The following is an 18,659-nucleotide window of genomic DNA, read 5'->3' as shown; positions in this document are numbered from 1 at the left end:
CAGAGAAATGGAGAATATATATATATATATATATATATATATATATATATATATATATATATATATATATACGCGCACACACAGAGAGAGAGAGAGAAGGGAAGTGAGGGTGAGGAGTGGAAGGAAAGGAGGAGAGAAACGACACCAGCTCCGCTCTTTCCTCAGTCTTCGCACCACGAGTGCACAGCTGCCCTAATTTTTTGTTACACTTGAGCTTGACTGTTAGTTGCAAAGCATGGTGTCCTTATTTCTACCACAGTCTCATACTTTGGCATGGTTTTGGTCTATCGAGTAGTCATTGCCTGTACTTTTTGATGACCTTCAATTGCTTTCTCTGCAAGAGCGGTTACAGCGTCGATGCTTACAGTGCAGAAACATCTTGCAACACTTCTGTTTCCCATGACTCAACCATCCGACCAAGCAAAATGATATGCAACTTCCCAAACACACATTTAAAAAAAAATCAAGTGTACTTTCCATTTTTATTAACCTTAAAAACACTTACTGAAGTGTCAGATTCATTAAACATTGCCCATAATCAAATTTAGACACAGAAATACTTAACGTCTACATTCACTGTGACAGTACCAACACAAAAAACATTCACCAATAACCTCATTTTCGATCTGACATAGGACAGCACTTTTCAATCAGACTAAAGTACAGTAAACAGCCTAGGTCACTTCAGCATAACAATATCACCGTGACGCTGTTAAAAAGTGTTCACTCCATACAATCTCATTTTTCCTCTTTGACAAGAGCATGAAACTTTGGTATTTCAGCAAAGCCAATAGACATTACTATAAAATATGAAACCACTACTATCCAGCCACCTGAAAATGCACGCCTTTTTTACTAGTAGTACTCTCAACATCTGCTTCGCGCAAGTGATAGCTCTGCTGCATAAGACACACAAATCTAAGTGCAATTAAAATATTTTGGTTTGCCTCGTACGCAAGTTATTAAAATAAAACGGTGGTGGCCATCCGGTCTTGCATTTACAACTATGTAAAAAGAAAAATTAAATGGATGCTGTTTCATGACAACGGTACGAAAACTTTCCACGTTTCCTAGTGTAAATTAAAGCGATAGTCACGACATACACAAACCTACGTGCTATAATCAACAGTCTGATGTGGAATGCATCAAAAATCATTCACCTACTACAACACAGGCCTCACTGCAACGGAGACTAAGCGCGAGAAAAAAAAGACAATGCGATTGCAGAGAGACGCTGTCATCACTATAACATGATGCCCCGTAAAACACGTTAATAATGGACCATGTGTCCAAATGTGAAACACTCGCCCGGCCTACGAAGGAGGGGGAAAAAAGGAAAGCAGCGGCATGGAAGAACTGCTCAAACAAACGTTCCAACCAAATCAAGCAATGGGCAGTTTGTGACGCACTTTGCAACGAGCCCGCATTGTGGTGGCAAAGTGTCCCACCTTAGACGGCGAGGCTCGTGCAGTCGGCACGGCAACACCAAAATCCCTTTGCTCGCTTATCACAGAATATTTAAAAGAATGACTTACACATCGTACACGCGCATACATGTAATGTGTATACAACACGCTCACCGCCTTTGAACGCTTGACAAGACCTGCAATCCTACTTTGTCACACAAAGTTCAGGAAACCGGCATTGCAGCAGCTGCTCTGAAGCTACTCGCATGATACGCTTTGGAATGTTTCGAAGTGCAATAGCCGTAAATGTGCCGCACTCAGTCAGACATCACCAGGCGCAAGATTGAGTTCCCGCTGCGGAGTTGGGCTGAATGTACCGACGGTGGCAAGAGAGAGCAAAGGCATCCCCTTCCGTGCAGTGAAAAGAATGGACACAGAAAAAAAATGCCAGCTGCCTAAGCCCGTTGATAGTGTAGCCTTTCACTGCACCGAAAGCAAGTGCGAGGGGAGAGAGGGAACCGGGACTCTTGCTTCTCCCAGCTAAAAAGCAAGCTAAACACCGTTTTTGCGTAGCCTATGCGGACAACCTTAGTTCGTAAAAGCAACCATTAAATTAAAGCGAAATAAATCTATCTCGGAAGTGCAGAGTTGCCAACAACAAACAATCGCTTCTCTCCACGGTGACAGCTTGTAAGGCACCAATCAAGAAAGGAATGACTGCCGCGTTGGCATCGCATGTAAAGCGGTGGCACGAACGCCGCGTAACAGTACCCATTCCAAATGATGCATGCGAGTCGATTCTGCAGCGGCGCAATGCTTCGCAAGACGACACGACACGGAACATGGGTAAACAGGGAAAAAAGAAGTCAGAAACAACACACAACAACTGTGCATGACACGCTCCCGTAGAGAGTTCAGAAAGAAAATGGGGCGCAGCAGCAGTACAGAGCTTTTGTCCGACAGGCGACGACGAAGTCTGCTCCTCCTCTTCGATTTGGGCAAGTCTCGGCACGAGGGCCATTTTTTTGCTCGGTGGCAAATGTAACACTGACGTCTCGGCTCGGTGCGACTCGAGGTGGAGGTGTTCCGAGCCGGCGCACGCCGTGCACGGTGCTTTAGCCGCGACTTGCAGCGCGGGGGACCCACACGCAGAGGGGGGCCACCTGGGCGCAAGTGCGGCTTTGCCGGTTCGCTTCCTGGACGACAATGCCTGGTGTTTGCTCATTTCCACCGTTCCAGAGCTTCGTTTAGTTGTAGTCGAAACCAGGCCGACAGTTCCTGCCACTGTTTGGCAGCGGAGACGATGGCCAGGATCAGAAGAGCAGTCGTGATAATTCGTAACCTGCATACAATAATGAAATGAAGGCAAAAAACGGCAAAGATTTAGAACAAGCATGCAGTTGGTAGGTAGGAAGCATGGTATACCATAGGGTTAGTACAGAGTCTAGAGGAAAAGTTCCTCATAGGGCCCGTGCATTAACATCTCTCACCGCAGGAGCACCGCCTTAATGCAACGTTATAAAGGTTTCCAGCCCCTTAAAAGCCCCAACCACACGTACGCGTTATAATGCATCAGCGCATGCCATGTAGACTCGACGTCGTACCGTGTTCCTATGGAGGGAGAGGGCACACAGCTACACTCAAACCTCGATATAAAGAACACGGGTATAACGAATTATCGGTTATAACAAAGTAAATGAAGAATAGTGTTGTCATAAACACAGTGTTACAGATACATAATCGTTTATAACGAATTTTCAGATATAACAAAGTTATTTTCGTGGCAGATGTGACTTTAGTTATAATGAGGTTTGAGTGTACACGCTTCACGAGTTGCCGTGCGTCACCGTGGCAAAGGCAATCGAGACATTTGCCAGTATCACCACTCAGGGTGACATGAAAAGGATTGCCTACACTTTGTTTCTGACACAAAATAAGTCCCAATGAAATAAAGTGATGACTAAAGTGTGTCTCTTCAGCAAAACACAGTAGTAAAACCACTCACGAGATCGGGAGCCCCGACAGCCCCGATGCGAGCACATTTTACCTGTAAACAGGGGCACCGGCCATCTCAGCGAAGCAGCTCAATCCGCTTCCGTGTTTATTCTTCACATCGAGGACATTGAGAAAACTAATTGCATATATTAATGGACGACATTGCTGATTGCGTATATTAATGAACAAAGTGCACGTCAACACGCAATCCGGCCTCCTCGACTGATGCTGACGCGGAGCATCGTGTGCTGGCCCATTCTCTCGCGTACGTGTGTTTGAGGCTTTAGGCACTTTCTAGATTTGATGCAGCAGTACTCGGTTTCAATTGGCTAACCTAAGCCCATTAGCTATAAGCTGTTTCTTTTTCTATAGCTGTGTGCACCGTTCCTTGCTGCGTGCAGTTTCGTTGGTGTAGCATTGTCCATGCAGTTGACCTAAAGGATGACAATATCAAGATTTCCAACCGTATGTGCATGGTTTTCAGGGGCCAAACACACTAGCGATAATGTTTAGCGCTTCTCTGTTCATTGTCGCAAACGTCACTCGACATAAAGCTTGAAGCAGGGACTGCAAGCCGCGGACACATGGCTGGTGTTTCAACTAGCAAGGATGAGATATTTTACAGGCGCCTGCGTCCATAAGCTTTCAACTCAGTGTAGAGAGCGCAAAGGTGCCTGAAGCAGTGGTGTGTGCAAGTGGTGGCTTACAGATACATCACTGCAATAGAGTGCAAAACTTGGTGAATAGGCTGGTTTTCATTGTAGTAGCAGCACAGCAGGACATCAGCGTTAGAAAAAGAAATACACAGGGCACTACACCTGTCCTGTGTATTTCTCAGCCTTGTGTTCCCATCCCTTCTGCGCTGCTTCACATGCATTCGACACACATTCAGCCGCCACACACACCGACTAAACGCAATCGTTCATTCATCTCAGGTAAATGCATAATTAATGCATAATTAGTTGGTAGTTTCATAATATCTTATGCTTTGTATCATTTGCTGATCAAGCACAACATGCGACAGCTGGTCGCATTTATGGAATGACTGAAAATTGCCAACAAGTAAGAGGTACGAACACACTGAGCGGGCAAGCCACGAAGCGCCTTCAATCAAAACAAACAGCCCCATGTCAGATTTTGAGTGTCGACTGCCCATAAAGTATACTGCTACTTCCAAAATATCTGTGAATAAAACTATTTCGTCGAGGCAGTCCTGAAGAAGGGTATGCTCTTGATAACTCGGATAAAAGGTTTTGAATGCTTCATGTGAGCAAAGCTACTGTTAGTAATAAAGACTGCACTTATAAGCTGGAATTCGAAACTAACGTTACACAACATGACTGTACAGTGACGTTCCACACAAAGATTCATCGGAGAACTGTGTCACATGGAGTACAGTTGAATTGAGTGCATGTAACACAAGGTACAGACGAGGAACTGCAATTCAGACAAGGCGTGCAAGCATCCACAATCTCGAACCTAGCAGATATGGTGGCGCACTGAGCCAAGGTGCCTTGAAATGCTCCTCATTACTCACAGTAAGTTATATAAGTACAGTTGCCGACCGTTTATTCAGACGCTAAAAATTCGGACATACTCGTTTATTCGGACACCTTCACTAGAGTGTACTAGAATATTTTGAGTCACGCAACCGGCTGCCGTGGAGCGGCCCATTTTGTGTAGAAAATAGCGGCGGTGCTGCAGTCGACTACTCTTGAAAGTGTCCCCCGGCATCACAGGTGGCTGCTTGCTGGTGCGTTTCACAGGCGGTGAAATAGAATAAAAAGAATGTAGAAATGAATGCTCCATCGCAACTGTACTACATTAACGTGCCGGCTACAACTAATATGCGCCGTGCGAGCCCCTGGCAGACTCGAGTTCTTTTTTTTTAAGAGCAAAGCTCCTTAGGCCCGCACCCCACCGTCGCGGCTCCCTGCAACATAGATGCAGCAAAGGCGCAAAAAGACAATAAAACGCCGCGCACAGCACAAAGAAAATTAAAAATAATAAAAAAAAACAAGGTGCACGCGGCGTTCGGTGCGCGTTGCACAATAAACAAGGGGCGCGGCGCAAAGGAGCAGTTTCAAAACGTACATATTCGTTTTCGCCCCATTTCTAATGAGCTTTGCTCATCAGTTGTATTCGCACACGGAACTGCTTATCTCTTTTTTAAATATATTTTTAAGATGCGCAGAGTGATTGTACCTTGTCGTGCTGTGGTAAACGCGACAACAATGTAGTTCTAGCAAACACTGTTGTTAACCTGGCGTTTCTTGAAATTTGCTCTAAGCATTGCTTGAACTTGCATGCACACCGTTAAGCTCAGGGAATTGACGCACTGCCCACGACGTCAAGGGAACGGCGAATTTGGCTACCCTCTCGGCTTGCTCAGAAGCAAAGCCCACGATTGCGCCCCCGTTTCACTTTACGTTTCACCGCCTTCGTTCGCAGTAGCGACTGTTGAACATTCGTCGCGCGACGATGCATTGCCCTGCTCGATGCGACGTTGTTTCCTTTCACTGTGATCGTCAGATGCAAGCTGACGCCGTTTTGTCCGAGGCTGCGGCGCCGGTGTTTCCTTGGAGAGGCGACGGTAAAATTGTCGGCACCGCTTCAGGCTTTTTTCTCGGCACTCGAACTTCCGCTCCGTTAATTACATGCACGTAGTCTCTCTCGATGCAGTGAGGCTCAAAGTGATATTCACACACAGCGCAATCGGCACCGAGGAGCTTGTGAAGTCGGCACAAATTTCTTTCCCACACAAGTTGTCGCTCTTTATCATTGGGAGAAGAGTGCCTTGATGCGCTTTTTCTCCGCGAATCAAGACACACAAAACTGGAGCTTTACAAAGCGATATCTTGCGGCGTTGGTTCATGCGGGCATACAGTCTTGCACCCGGGCACGTAGCAGTGATTTAAACGCTGTCCTTTTTTTTTGTATTTAGGTCACTGATGCACGGCGCAACTCATAGACGCGAATGCAAGCGAGTCGGAGCATGCCAACTTTCCTCGGTGCAGCCGGGCTAGAGGGGAGACGCGCACATTTCTTCATTTGCGCGTCACGTCCCCGGTCGTATTCAAGATTATGCGATGCCAGTGCCGCCGCTACTTTCTTCAAAAGAGAGAGGACACCGGTTTGCAAGGCGCGCCGGCTGCGGTTGCACCACTCAAAATATTCTAGTACACTCTACCTTCGCAGCACCGCCACTCGTTCAACTGAAGTAATGTAAACTCGCAACCGGAAATTGGGACGCCCTACATTGCACCGTCCAATTTTTTTCGGACTCCAGCTGGCTGATCGAGTGTAACGTCATCGTCGTATGCCGTGACAAGCTGTCAGTAGAAAATTTGTGCTAAGTTGCCAGCACTGAAAGCTTGCACTGGCTATGGCTGGAGGTCATGCCAGTTTAAAAATCCATGCAGAAATTACAACTGCCAATCTCAAAGGCTATGTTTGTTGGCTATAAGCAATGGTTGCTGTGGCATGGCGCCTCGCCTACTGTAACACGCACGCGCCGCGTAGTGTAAACGACGGACAGCCCAGCGCGCCCTCCCGGTGCGCGGATCGGTTAACACCCCGAGAGCAGGCGCGTCCGGGCGCCTCTGAAATAAACGCTTTTTGTTACCAGCAAGCCGTGTGGAGAGTCGCTTTCTTTCGTGCTCCTCGAGCACACGACATGGTGTCAGAAGTGGGATCCTGCTGCCGTCTCTTCTAGCCTCTGCTCTCGTCGTCCTCAACGGTCTCCAACGACCACGATGACGGACTCCGCTACGGCAGCTACGAACGCCGCGACAGGCTTCTCTTTAAAGCCTCCTCAGCCATTTATGTTTGATCAAGCCTCCGAGTGGCCTGCATGGATCCTCGAGTTCGACGACTACCGCTTTGCATCGGGTCTCGTCCACCAAGAGCGTGAAATGCAGGTGCGAACTCTGCTCTACGTAATGGGTCGCCAAGCGAGACAAATTTTCAACACGTTCTCGCTCTCCACGGAAGACAGCAAAAACTTTGACCTTGTCAAGGCGAAGTTTGACTCGCACTTCGTCCAAGCGAGAAACGTCGTGTACGAGTCAGCGTGCTTCAATCGGCGGGAACAAGAGCCCTCTGAGACCGTCGACCAATACGTCACAGCCCTACACAACATGGCAGACAGGTGCGACTACGGTGACTTGCGAGATCGCCTCATCCGCGACCGCTTTGTACTGGGACTCCGCGACAAGAAGCTCTGCGAAGCCCTACAGATGGACGCTAACCTCACACTCGCCATGGCGCTCGCTAAGGCACGCCAAAAGGAGGCCGTGCACAAGCAGCAGCAGCAGCAGCTCCTTCAGGCCTCCGGGGAACCGTCCTCTTTCAAGTCAGAGTACACCGGTCTCGACGCCGTCTCCCACAATCACCGCAGCAAAGGCAAGAACCTGCCGCGACCGCATAACAACGCCACGAAATCAAATATTCAATCGTGCGACTACTGCGGTGGAGCGCCTCATTCTCGTTCTCTGTGCCCAGCAAAGACTGAGAAGTGCTCAAAGTGCAACACAACGGGACATTTCGCTCGTGTTTGCAGAAAAGTTCCGTCAAGAGACATCTCAACGCTCGAGCAAGGAACCTCAGCGATGTTTCTTGGGGCCGTAAACCAACCAGCCGACGCTCAGCACGACTCAAGGCTTGTCGAAGTCGACCTGAACGGCTATCCACTGATCGCAAAGATCGACACCGGTGCTCAAGTTTCTGTTGTCCCGTCTACGTTTCCTGGAATTCCTGAACATCTCCAGCCAGCAAGCGAAACCCTCTCAGGACCGAGCGGCAGGGCACTTCAGGTCGTCTGGAAATTTGACGCAACGATCACGTGGAGGTCGCGAAGGTCGAACCAAGTCGTCTACGTTGTGCAGCAGCTGAAGCATCCACTCCTTGGATTACCTGCCATCGAAAGCTTGGGACTCGTCAAGTTTCTGTGTGCCACGGAACGCGTTGATGAACGATATCCCGAACTTTCAGACGGTCTGGGTCTGCTGCCGGGTGCGTACACAATTCGCCTCAATCCCGCGCAAAGAGCTGAGCCGCTTCTGCCGACAGTTACACCAGAGCTTCCATGGCAGATGGTGGGGATCGACTTATTCCAACTTCGGGGAAAGAACTACCTGATATGTGTGGACTATCACTCACGGTACCCCGAGATTGCACTCCTGGCTTCCACCTCCGCAGACGCCGTCATTAACCACCTCAAAAGCATTTTCGCTCGTCATGGCATCCCTGTGACAGTGGTATCCGACAACGGCCCGCAGTTCTCGAGCTCGGCATTCGCAGAATTCGCTAAAGCATATGGCTTCAACCACACCACGAGCAGCCCTCTTCATCCGCAGGCCAACGGGGAAGCGGAACGCGCCGTTCAAACAGTGAAACATCTGCTCGCGAAAGCAGACGATCCGTACCTCGCCCTACTGGCCTACAGAGACACGCCGGGGCCGACAGGCTTCAGCCCGGCTAAATTGCTCATGGGACGCAAGCTACGCTCTCGAGTTCCTGCATTTCCTGCCCTCCTCGTTCCCGGAAACGTCGACAACAAACAAGTGACGTAAAGGGACCTCGAAGCAAAACAATGCCAGAGGCGAAACTTCAACCGTCGTCATGCAGCTAAGGACCTACCAGCTCTCTCTCCAAACACCAGTGTCTGGGTGCGAGACCTCAAATGCGAGGGGGAGATAACAAGCAGACACTCCCCACTCCTACTGGGTCCAAACAGAGCGCGGACACGTGCGTCGCAACAGAAAGATGCTCGTCCCATTGCCGGCCTCACAGAAGAAAGCGCAACCGCTTCCCTCCTCATTATTCTCTGACACTGACGACGAAGATTTCGAGCCGTCGACAGTCGCAGGACCGCTAGCTGCCCTCTACAATGGAGCTTCGTCCCAGCAAGGTGACCCGCTGCGGGCCGACAGCAATAATTCACTGCCCAAGCCAGACGATGCTGTAGCAGAGACATCGAGGGTTCCAGCAACCACCGCCCATTCCGGCCGCAGAGTCTTTGTGCCTGAACGTTACGGTGTAGTCACTTAAGGGAGGGAGATGTGGCATGGCGCCTCGCCTACTGTAACACGCACGCGCCGCGTAGTGTAAACGACGGACAGCCCAGCGCGCCCTCCCGGTGCGCGGATCGGTTTGCACCCCGAGAGCAGGCGCGTCCAGGCGCCTCTGAAATACCGTATTTATCCGCATAATTTGCGCCCTCGCATAATTTACGCACCCCTAATATTTAGCCAGCTTTGCTAAAAAAAAATATTTACTCGCATATTTTGCGCTCCCCGCCCCGCTCGAGCCAGCTCGCCGGCCGCGAGCACGGGGAAACTTTGAACGGCCGCGCCCCCGCGGCCCTCACCGAGCAGGCAAGCGCAGTCATACGCAAGACAGGCCGCGAGTGCGAAGTCCCTTCTTCCGATTACTTCGTTCTATTCTCCGGAAACCGCCGAGACCGTACCAACCGTACCCGAACACCCAAACCTGTTCACGGGTTGTCGGAACTGTTCGAGCGTTCTCTCGCCGTGAGAATGCATGCACGCGACACGGCACGGACTACTTTCTGCATCGGAGGCGTGCGAGGGCCAGTCGCGCCAACATTTCCCCTCGCTGACCCTCCTCCTCTGCGTCCGCGCTGCGACGCAGCCTTCGTTGATTTCGGAAGTTTAGGTTTCGCGATCAGCCAGTTGCGTCGTTGCGTTTTCACTGTTCTCTTGCGGTGGGCTACAATAACTATTCGGCAAAATTCAAGCTCACTGTTATAGAATTTGCCTAAGGAAACGGGAACCGTGCCGCAGAAGAGTTCGCTTTTTAATACAAGACCGGGAAGGAGATCGTTCCGAGGATCGACCGAAGCATGGAAAGTTTCCTGCCATTGAAGAATACCTTTTCAAATATGTGCGAGAGCTTAGGCCCACCGGTATCGCCGTGCCGTGGCACCTTGTTACTCCCAGCATTGTCGCGAAGAGCTTCAAGAAGACGCCTCAACGCACTCGACGGAACCAAGGACGGCGCGCTTTGGGAGGGCGGGGACAGCGGCCGCGGCGATGATTCTCAGTCGGACTTCTCAACCAGTGATTCTGACTAGACCATGCATGACCGAATCTGGCTGGTTAAAGTACGTGCTAATTCTGTTAAAAACCCTTCGTTTGTGCTATAATTTATTTTCTTCTTTAATGTATTATATCGCGCGTGTTAGGACTATATATTGTGCGTTATTTCAGATGTGCTCGTGAAATCTCCGTGTAATTTGCGCACCCCCTTTTTGGAGCTCCAAATTCGCGAAAAAAAGTGCGCAAATTATGCGAGTAAATACGGTAAATGCTTTTTGTTACCAGCAAGCCGTGTGGACAGTCGCTTTCTTTCGTGCTCCTCGAGCACATGACAGTCGCCTTTCGGCTTTAGCCAGTCGAGTATCCATTGAATGGCTACCACGGCCAAACAGCAGGCCAAGCAAAGCCACGCTCGGAGTCAGCTCGGAGTGATGTTTGAGAACAAATGCATGTACGACATGGACAAAGAGAGAACTAGTACACCATTAGTACACCATTAGTACACCATTAGTACTCTATGACTATACCATGAGCGCTGCAGAATGGTCCAGCCCGACGTCATTCACTTTTGGCATTCGAGGGGTTGTGTTGTCCGTTGTTTCTGCGGCTAGGCCTGATCTGCGTCTCGCGCTTTGTGTCTCGCCCTCTTGTCTGTTGCTTGGCGTACAAGGCCCACCCATTCCATCTGTGCCGTCGGTACTAATGAAGAAATGCAACAACTACAAGAAACTGGCGAGAGTGAAATAAGCAGCAATTTTTTGCCAAGTGGAAGGCGGCCGACCTCAATCCGATGTTGCTCGAGTTTTCGCCGAGTTGGACGATGATGAGATCGTCTGTCAGGTCCTCGAACCAGCGCAGGTGGATAGCGACTCCGATGATGCGCCGCTCACACCACAGTTATCAAATGCGGATTAAGCGCAGGTCGTAACAGTGCTATTGACAACCTTAAACAATGGCAAAACACAGGCTGACATAAAGGCCGACTTGGTCGTGCGTGAGCAAGCTTGTGTGCAGACAAGTTTTTCGGCCACTGGGCCAATAAAGGTGCCTTTTTTCTGGTGAATCCCTTTTTTTTCGGACTCTCGATGATTCTGACCTGTTGGCGGTTCCCGTAGAGTCCGAATAAATGATCAGCGACTGTAGCCATGAGAGCATTCCCAAAAATATTTCAACCACTTCGCAACGTGTCTGCACATTCATGGACATGTCTTCTTAAAGGGCCAGTAAACAAACCTGTGGTCAGAAATGAGTGATTGAGCGATAACTGCGCACTTGTACGATGTGAACATGCTGCTGCGAGAATTCTGCAAAATAAGTGTTGTGATAAGGAAATTACAGGGCATAGAACCACCCACTTCAACTGGTTTCGGTTTCTCGCTCGCCCTTGCCAACCTTCTCTGCAGCGAAGAGGGGGTAGGCGCAGCCCACTGTCCTGACTTCGCACGCTTCAGCAGTGTAACATGATGTCAGTGATTGCCATCAGCATGCAGCCAACAACTAATCAAGGCTTCCTCCACATGCCGCTCATGTCAGAGCGGTGCTAGGGTCACCCTAGTGGCGTAGTGAAGTAGCGCAGGAAATGCGTGGCCAAAACCACATCACCACATGGCCAAGGCACCGTTTCGTGGTGCAGAGGACCAATCGATGAAGTCAGTGCCACGTAAAGTTTCCCATAGTTCCCCATGGGCAACTTTACATTTCTTCGCATACAAGGAGGATTGGACAGGTGCTGGAGAGAGGCACGGGAATTGTTTTTCAAAATGGAGTGTCTGTACAGCCCGCAGCACAGTGATATTCATGATATGTAATTTCCCCGTATTTCTGAATGAATTTGCAAGCTTGTTGGGGGGATGTCAAAAAAAAAAAGTCGGAGCCTGTTTACTGGCTTTTTAGGCAAACTACATAAGATCAAACTGCTCAGAATCATTGAAAACTCGTGCCTTCGTCGTTTAGAGTGTCCTTTACACATACTCCAAGAGTGAGCAGCTTACACAGCGCAATGCTGCTTAGTCCTCACTACTTAAAGTTTCACAATATATTTTGTTTTGTACAAAGTAGTGCAAACCAAAGTTACGCTGCTGGTCTTTGGGAATCATCAAAAAATATTTAAAGCACTGAAAGTCAGAATCTGCATTTATCGTGGATTTTTTTACCACGTTTGCAAGTACCTAATGTTCCTGTTTGTGGACACCCATTTTTACCTTTTGAAAATGAAAATTTTCTCGCAATGCTTTTAGGGGCGAAGCTCCTTAGGGTGTGGGTCGTTCCCTCCTCTGTAGTAGTAGCAGTAGTATGCATGTAGCCAGCTCTAGTTTAATGAATTGCTCACTAGATCAGCAATTCACTAGATATCATGATTTACAAGACATCGTAGTGTTCCTTGATTTAATCACACTGAAAGACATACTTTGCGGGCGATATACTCTAGTGAACTTTCAACTTTTCATCTTAATGTACATGATAAAGAAATTATTTCTACGAAAAACGCAACGCACACCTTGAGCAAGATGTTTGGCTAAATGGGACCATGAGGCGATGCGAAGCCGGAGCACCTGCAGGATCGTGTTCCGTTGGCTTTCGTTGGGCATGCTACCGACCTCGCGTCGTGGAACGCGAAGAGGAACGCTACGTGCGTCGTGTCTTCCCTTTAGCCTTGCCGTTAATTCTCACAGGGCGAGCGGGGAACGCGGTCGCTCTTGCGCGCTTTCTCTTTCGCTCGGGAGCGGACACTTTCCCTGCATTTCACCGATCACAAAGCGGTGATAACGAAGGGAACACGTAAACCAACAGTACAATAAAAGTTTGATGTTGAATATATACACGGTGTTTCACACTCTTTATATGATGTACTGGGTGAATTTCACGGAAGAGTTTCACGGTTTACCGATGATTCCCTCCGGAGCTTCGCCCCACTCATCATCATTCACCCCGTGGATATGCTGTGAATTTTTTCTTTGCACTTGTGCAACCATTTAAAATATTATTTTGCAAACTGCCTCTCTTTTTCTTGCCTACATATTTTTCGATAGTGAAGGGTAAAATCAAAAACGCTGTCCACATATTTTTAATACATTCAAAAACTCTTTTTTTCAATACTACGAGCACTGCTACAGTTATGCAACTCCAATTGTAGCCTTTTCATAAATGGCAACAACATCAACAAGTTTTATCATACCAACACTCTCGTGGTCTGTGCTTTTCCTCTAAAGTCTGTATTAACTATGTGCATGGCGCCTTCATAAATACTACTGTGAAAAAGTATGCAAGTGCACATAGCATGATGGCATGACTGGAGGCATGAGCACTTGGGGAATTGTGGGGGGAAGAAGCACAAGGGCATATTCGGTCTTGCGTACCATTATTTTCCAAGCAGCCCATGGAAGCTCATATACCTGAACTGAAATGATAACGCAAATGTGCTGAAATATGTAATTAAATCCATGTTCCAATGGAATGAATCTGCAATTTGCGTAAGGAAGCTCACGGTGAGCTTACATTTAGTGTGTAATGGGCGATTACTAAGCAACTACTAGTTAAGTGCCCAACACTGTCTGCACCTACCTGGACTGTAGGAAGGGCATGGCGATGTTGGCTATGGTGGAGACGAGGAGCAGGGCCAGCTGGAGCAACATGAGCAGGACGTTGACAAGTTTGAGGCCCAGGGCACGTGCCTGCGAGTTGTCCAGGGCATCCAGGCTCACCAGCTGCTGTAGCTGCTGGTGCTGCTGATGCTCCATGCGGCTGATCTGCACAGAGCAGGAACACAGTGTACCGTTTATAACACAGTGTACCGTTACATCACGTGATGCGCATGCTGCTTTCAGTGGCAAGTAGCAGAGAGCTCTTTGGAAGCTTCACACCATAGAGTTTCATACAATAACCTAGAGAGGAAACTGGCGCTGCGATCGTTCAACCACCATGGAAATGATGGGAAGTACAGACTTCGGATTGGATTCCGTTAGTTAGCGAACTGTCTACGGATCTTTTTCTACAGTTTCAGTTTCATTCTTTGCGAGGCGTGGGCAGTGGGGTGCGTTGCAAATCACTCAAGCAGTGCCTTTGTTGTTCAAAGATGCTGAAGACCGCTAGGTTTCCTGGTTTGCTGCCACGTTGCGGCTTTACAATCTGTACTTGACAGTTTTAGCAAAGCGTCGTACACTCCCCGCTGCGCATAGATGTAGTGTCCCATGCCAGTGCAGGAAATTGCTTAGAGTTCACGTTTTGTGATAAGCGCTACTTGTCGAAACGCTTTCAATCGACTGCAAAACGACGGCGAAGCTAAGCAGACGCACCGTAACGCTCTTCTGACTCGACTTCACAACAAAACAAGAGATGCGTTGGGGGCAGACCACTTGGACAGACGCGCCTGGCATCGTAGCAGATGATACGTTAAGTGTTTCTCATGTAATATGGTACTGCTATTTCCATAAATAGATAATGCGTACTTTCAAGGAAAGACAAGCGTGTTTGTTTCAAGTGTTGTAAAAAAAAATAATTCATTATATTGTGATGCCAAATCTGGAACACAATTGCAGGGCAATGCATACCCTGGTGGTTGAATTTGCCCAGGTTTCCCTTCCATCTCACGGTCACGCAAACATTTTTCAATAAGTTTTACGCACAAAAAAATGAAGCAAGTTTTAATTAGAAATAACTTCATATCGCTTTGTTTTACACTCGGCAAACAAGCGTCGCGAATCTCAAGAACCTAATCCATCTGAAGCAAATCCGAAGCCTGTACTTCCCATCATTCCCATGGTGGTTGAAGTGCCTCTCAAGGAGCCCGCTTAGACACTAGCGCCAGATTCCCCTCATGGTATTATTGTAAGAAATTCTATGCTTCACACGAAGGGCGATGCAATGATGGCAGTAGCAATGTCATAGAGCCAACAGCGATTAACACGACACACGAGAAAAGATAGACACAGGACGATGCGCTTTTCATCATGAACCAACACCAACTCGCCCAACTTTTTATTATACTGCCTACAGCAACTGTCATAGCTGCAGCCTAACTGTCGTAGGATATTTATTAGAGCTGTGCGAATAGCAAAATTTTGGGTGCGAAGCGAATTCGAATATTGAATTGTGAGTGCGAATCGAATCGAATATTTTTCGAATATTTCTAGAATATTTCTAGAATATTTTTCGAATACTTCAAAGTGAAATTGCAGTTAAAGAGGATTCCTAAGCATATTCTTATGAGAGCAACAAGAAAGTGTTTCTTTTCGCTAGGTTGACAAAGCACTGGTGGGGTGGTGTTACATATTTGTCTTATCTAGAATGAGGCAATGTAGAGGCCGAATTCTATTTATGTACATCTTAACACAGCGCACACACACGAACACAGAAGAATAAGGAAACGACGACACGAGCGCATGCCCAATTATCCACCTTACTCTATTTATGTACATGATTTGGTGCAACTAAAGTGTAAATAGTAATATTCCAGCGCGAATCGAATAGCAAACAATATTAGAAAAATATTCGAAATTTCGAATATTCACAGACCTCTAATATTTATTTCAAGAAATCACAGTTTCGCCGCAAGGGTGAAGCAATGAATGCGATAGCAAGGAACTAATGCTATACGAAGTGAGGCTCGCCAATGGATACTCTCAGCTTGAACAGCGCTCCTGTTACAAAGGCGGCCGAAGCAGCGAAGGAAACTAGCGTGCTTCAAGTGTCGAGCTGTGACACTTGATAGTTCGCGCTCATCTTCTGTTTGTTCGTTTAGCGGCGTCTCTTGAGCTCGAGTGACTTTCGTACGCTCGGTAACATGAGCGCGGACATCACGGTGAAAGCGTGAAACATCCCTCTTCCCCTCACCGCGAGAAAACCGCGCGAGCAGACAACGGAAGGGCAAGGTTCTCCCTGTGCAAATATAAGAAGAAGCGAGCGAGCTCGCCGACGACTTTTAAATGCGCTCGTCGCGCTCCTAGCGCCATCTCGCTGGTAATGAAGAAATGCTTATGAGCGCCGGCCATCTCTGAGTCCGTCCAGCGGCAAAGGGTGTGTATATAACGCTCGCCGTTAGCTATGCGGAGGACCTGCGTTCCGTGGCGTAGTGGCTAGCGCCACTCGCTGCGGAGCAAGAGGTCCCTGGTTCGATTCCGCGCTTCGGAAGCATTTTTCTGAATTATTTTTCTTTGGGGCTTTTATATATATATACATACTTATACATATACGGTGCATGACGGCGACGGGGACGGACATTTTCCAGCCGAGACTGTCCATATAATTGCTATCGCAATAAAATTTGCATTGTATAAAAAGAAAAAATCACAGCATATCCACGGAGTGAACGATGATGAGTGGGCGAAGCTGCGGAGGTTCATCGGTAAACCGTGAATCTTCCGTGAATTCTGCCCAGTACATCATCACCGACGTGAGATCGGGCGTGTTTATACTAAAAGTTCGATGAGTTATGACGACTTGCAGCTCACTTTAATTTTACATGTACGCTGTGAATTTTCATTGTTTAGAAAACCATTGCTTTAGAAAACATCTGGCGTCTTTCGTTAAGCAGCTGGCGTCTTTTCGTTTTGCTTTAGAAACATCTGGCGTTCTTTCGTTTTGCTTTTACAAAACATATGGCGTCTTTCGTTGGTTTATTTCATCAATCAACGGCGTTTGGAACAAAATTTTTATTTAATCACGCACAGGAGAAATCTCACCAGGCACTACCTTGGAGGTAAACAATGGCTGCTAATGGGAATGAGAGACAGAAGAATTCGGCTTTTAGTTAACGCGCACGCTGCGAATTTTTTATTATTCAACAATGCACAGGAAAAATCTCCCACCGGCACCACCTTGGAGGTCAAAGCGTAAGACTGGTTACGCACTACGACTACTACGACTACGAGGGACGAATGGGTGCCGCCTTAAGGAGCTTCACCCCTAAAACATCCTGTATACATATAGTACCGTAAAAACAGAGATATAGGTCGGATCGGAATATAGGTCCACCCCCCCCCAATTCTAACTAAGAAAAATCGAAAAAAAGAAGAGTACATGGGACAGCCAAAGTATCAGAAGGCACCTTTACCTTAATAATAATAATATCTGGGGTTTTACGTCCCAAAACCACGATATGATTATGAGAGACGCCGTAGTGGAGGGCTCCGGAAATTTCGACCATCTGGTGTTCTTTAACGTGCACCTAAATCTAGGTACATGGGCCTCTACCATTTCGCCTCCATCGAAATGCGACCGCCGCGGCCGGGGTCGAACCCGCGACCTTCGGGTCAGCAGAAGGCACCTTTACCTTGAAACAAATGCAATATCAAATGGTGCACAGTGAAAATGCCATTTATTTACACGTGTTTACACCTAAGTTCAACATGGTAGAAAGCCAAAAGATGGGCTCAAGTATTATCTTCGTAAAACGTCACAGCCGTCTTGACAGCATTAATTTGGATGCACTTTGACGTCCCCAGTAGCAATCACGACGCGAGCGCGGCTCCCACTTTACTGCGCAACCTTCGTTTCCAGCTCTAGATACGCTGCGGTCTGGCACCGAAACAAAGTTTTTTTCTGATCACTGCATGTCGTGATGTGATCCTTCAGCATTCGCCAGTAGCAAATGCTTCTGTGATGCACTCGATCTGCCCGCTGATCATAGCCATACGTGCCACTGTAACCAGAGCTGCCGGCATCACAGGAAGCAACAAAGAAAGAGTATCCGGGGAGATTGGAGCAGTGAGAACACCCGTGCAAAGATAAACCTTCAGTTGTTGTTTGTGACTCACAGCTCCCACTCACGTTCCCGTGCGCTAGCATCCCAACACACCTTTCACACACTTAAGACAAGATCTCTTCCTGCCTTCGTGAACTCGATCGCTATTTTCTTGAACGCTAGGGTGCACTGTCATCGGCCAGTGGTCGAGAACTACTAAACAAAGCGACGCCGATGATTGCGATGGCGGTGGAGACGGTTTGACTTCAGTTGCCCACCAAGGTTTCAGTGACGTATTTCCGTCACGGAAATGATGTTGAAAAAATGTACACGATCAGACGGCAAATAAACACTAAAAGAAAAAGCTTCCATGAACAGGAGTCGAACCCACAAACTATCGGCCCGCGACAACAGATGCCAGATGCCAGGCCTTCGTGATTCGCTCCTGCAACGCGTCGTTGCTACGTGTCTGCCCATTCGGCGCGTTTCCAATAGCAGAAGTGCAATGTTGTCGATGCC

General features: G+C 48.0%; 1 protein-coding gene across 5 annotated transcripts in view; it reads right to left on the bottom strand.

Annotated features, from left to right (window-relative positions):
- Positions 1–463: 463 nt before the first annotated feature.
- The window catches only part of LOC119383784 (transmembrane and coiled-coil domains protein 2), a 67,230-nt gene continuing 49,034 nt past the window's right edge, over positions 464–18,659 (bottom strand). For all 5 annotated transcript variants that reach the window (XM_037652086.1, XM_037652083.2, XM_037652085.2 and 2 more), the window contains 2 exons: positions 14,024–14,208; positions 464–2,748 (listed from right to left, as the gene is read on the bottom strand). In XM_037652086.1, coding sequence (XP_037508014.1) covers positions 2,628–2,748; positions 14,024–14,208 — 306 coding nt within the window. In that variant the 3' untranslated portion in view covers positions 464–2,627. The remainder of the gene's footprint in view (positions 2,749–14,023; positions 14,209–18,659) is intronic.

Source organism: Rhipicephalus sanguineus, chromosome 2, assembly GCF_013339695.2.
Source record: "Rhipicephalus sanguineus isolate Rsan-2018 chromosome 2, BIME_Rsan_1.4, whole genome shotgun sequence".
Taxonomy (NCBI): domain Eukaryota; kingdom Metazoa; phylum Arthropoda; class Arachnida; order Ixodida; family Ixodidae; genus Rhipicephalus; species Rhipicephalus sanguineus.
The sequence above is the reverse complement of the archived record's forward strand: the minus strand, read 5'-3'. Positions and strand labels throughout refer to the sequence as shown.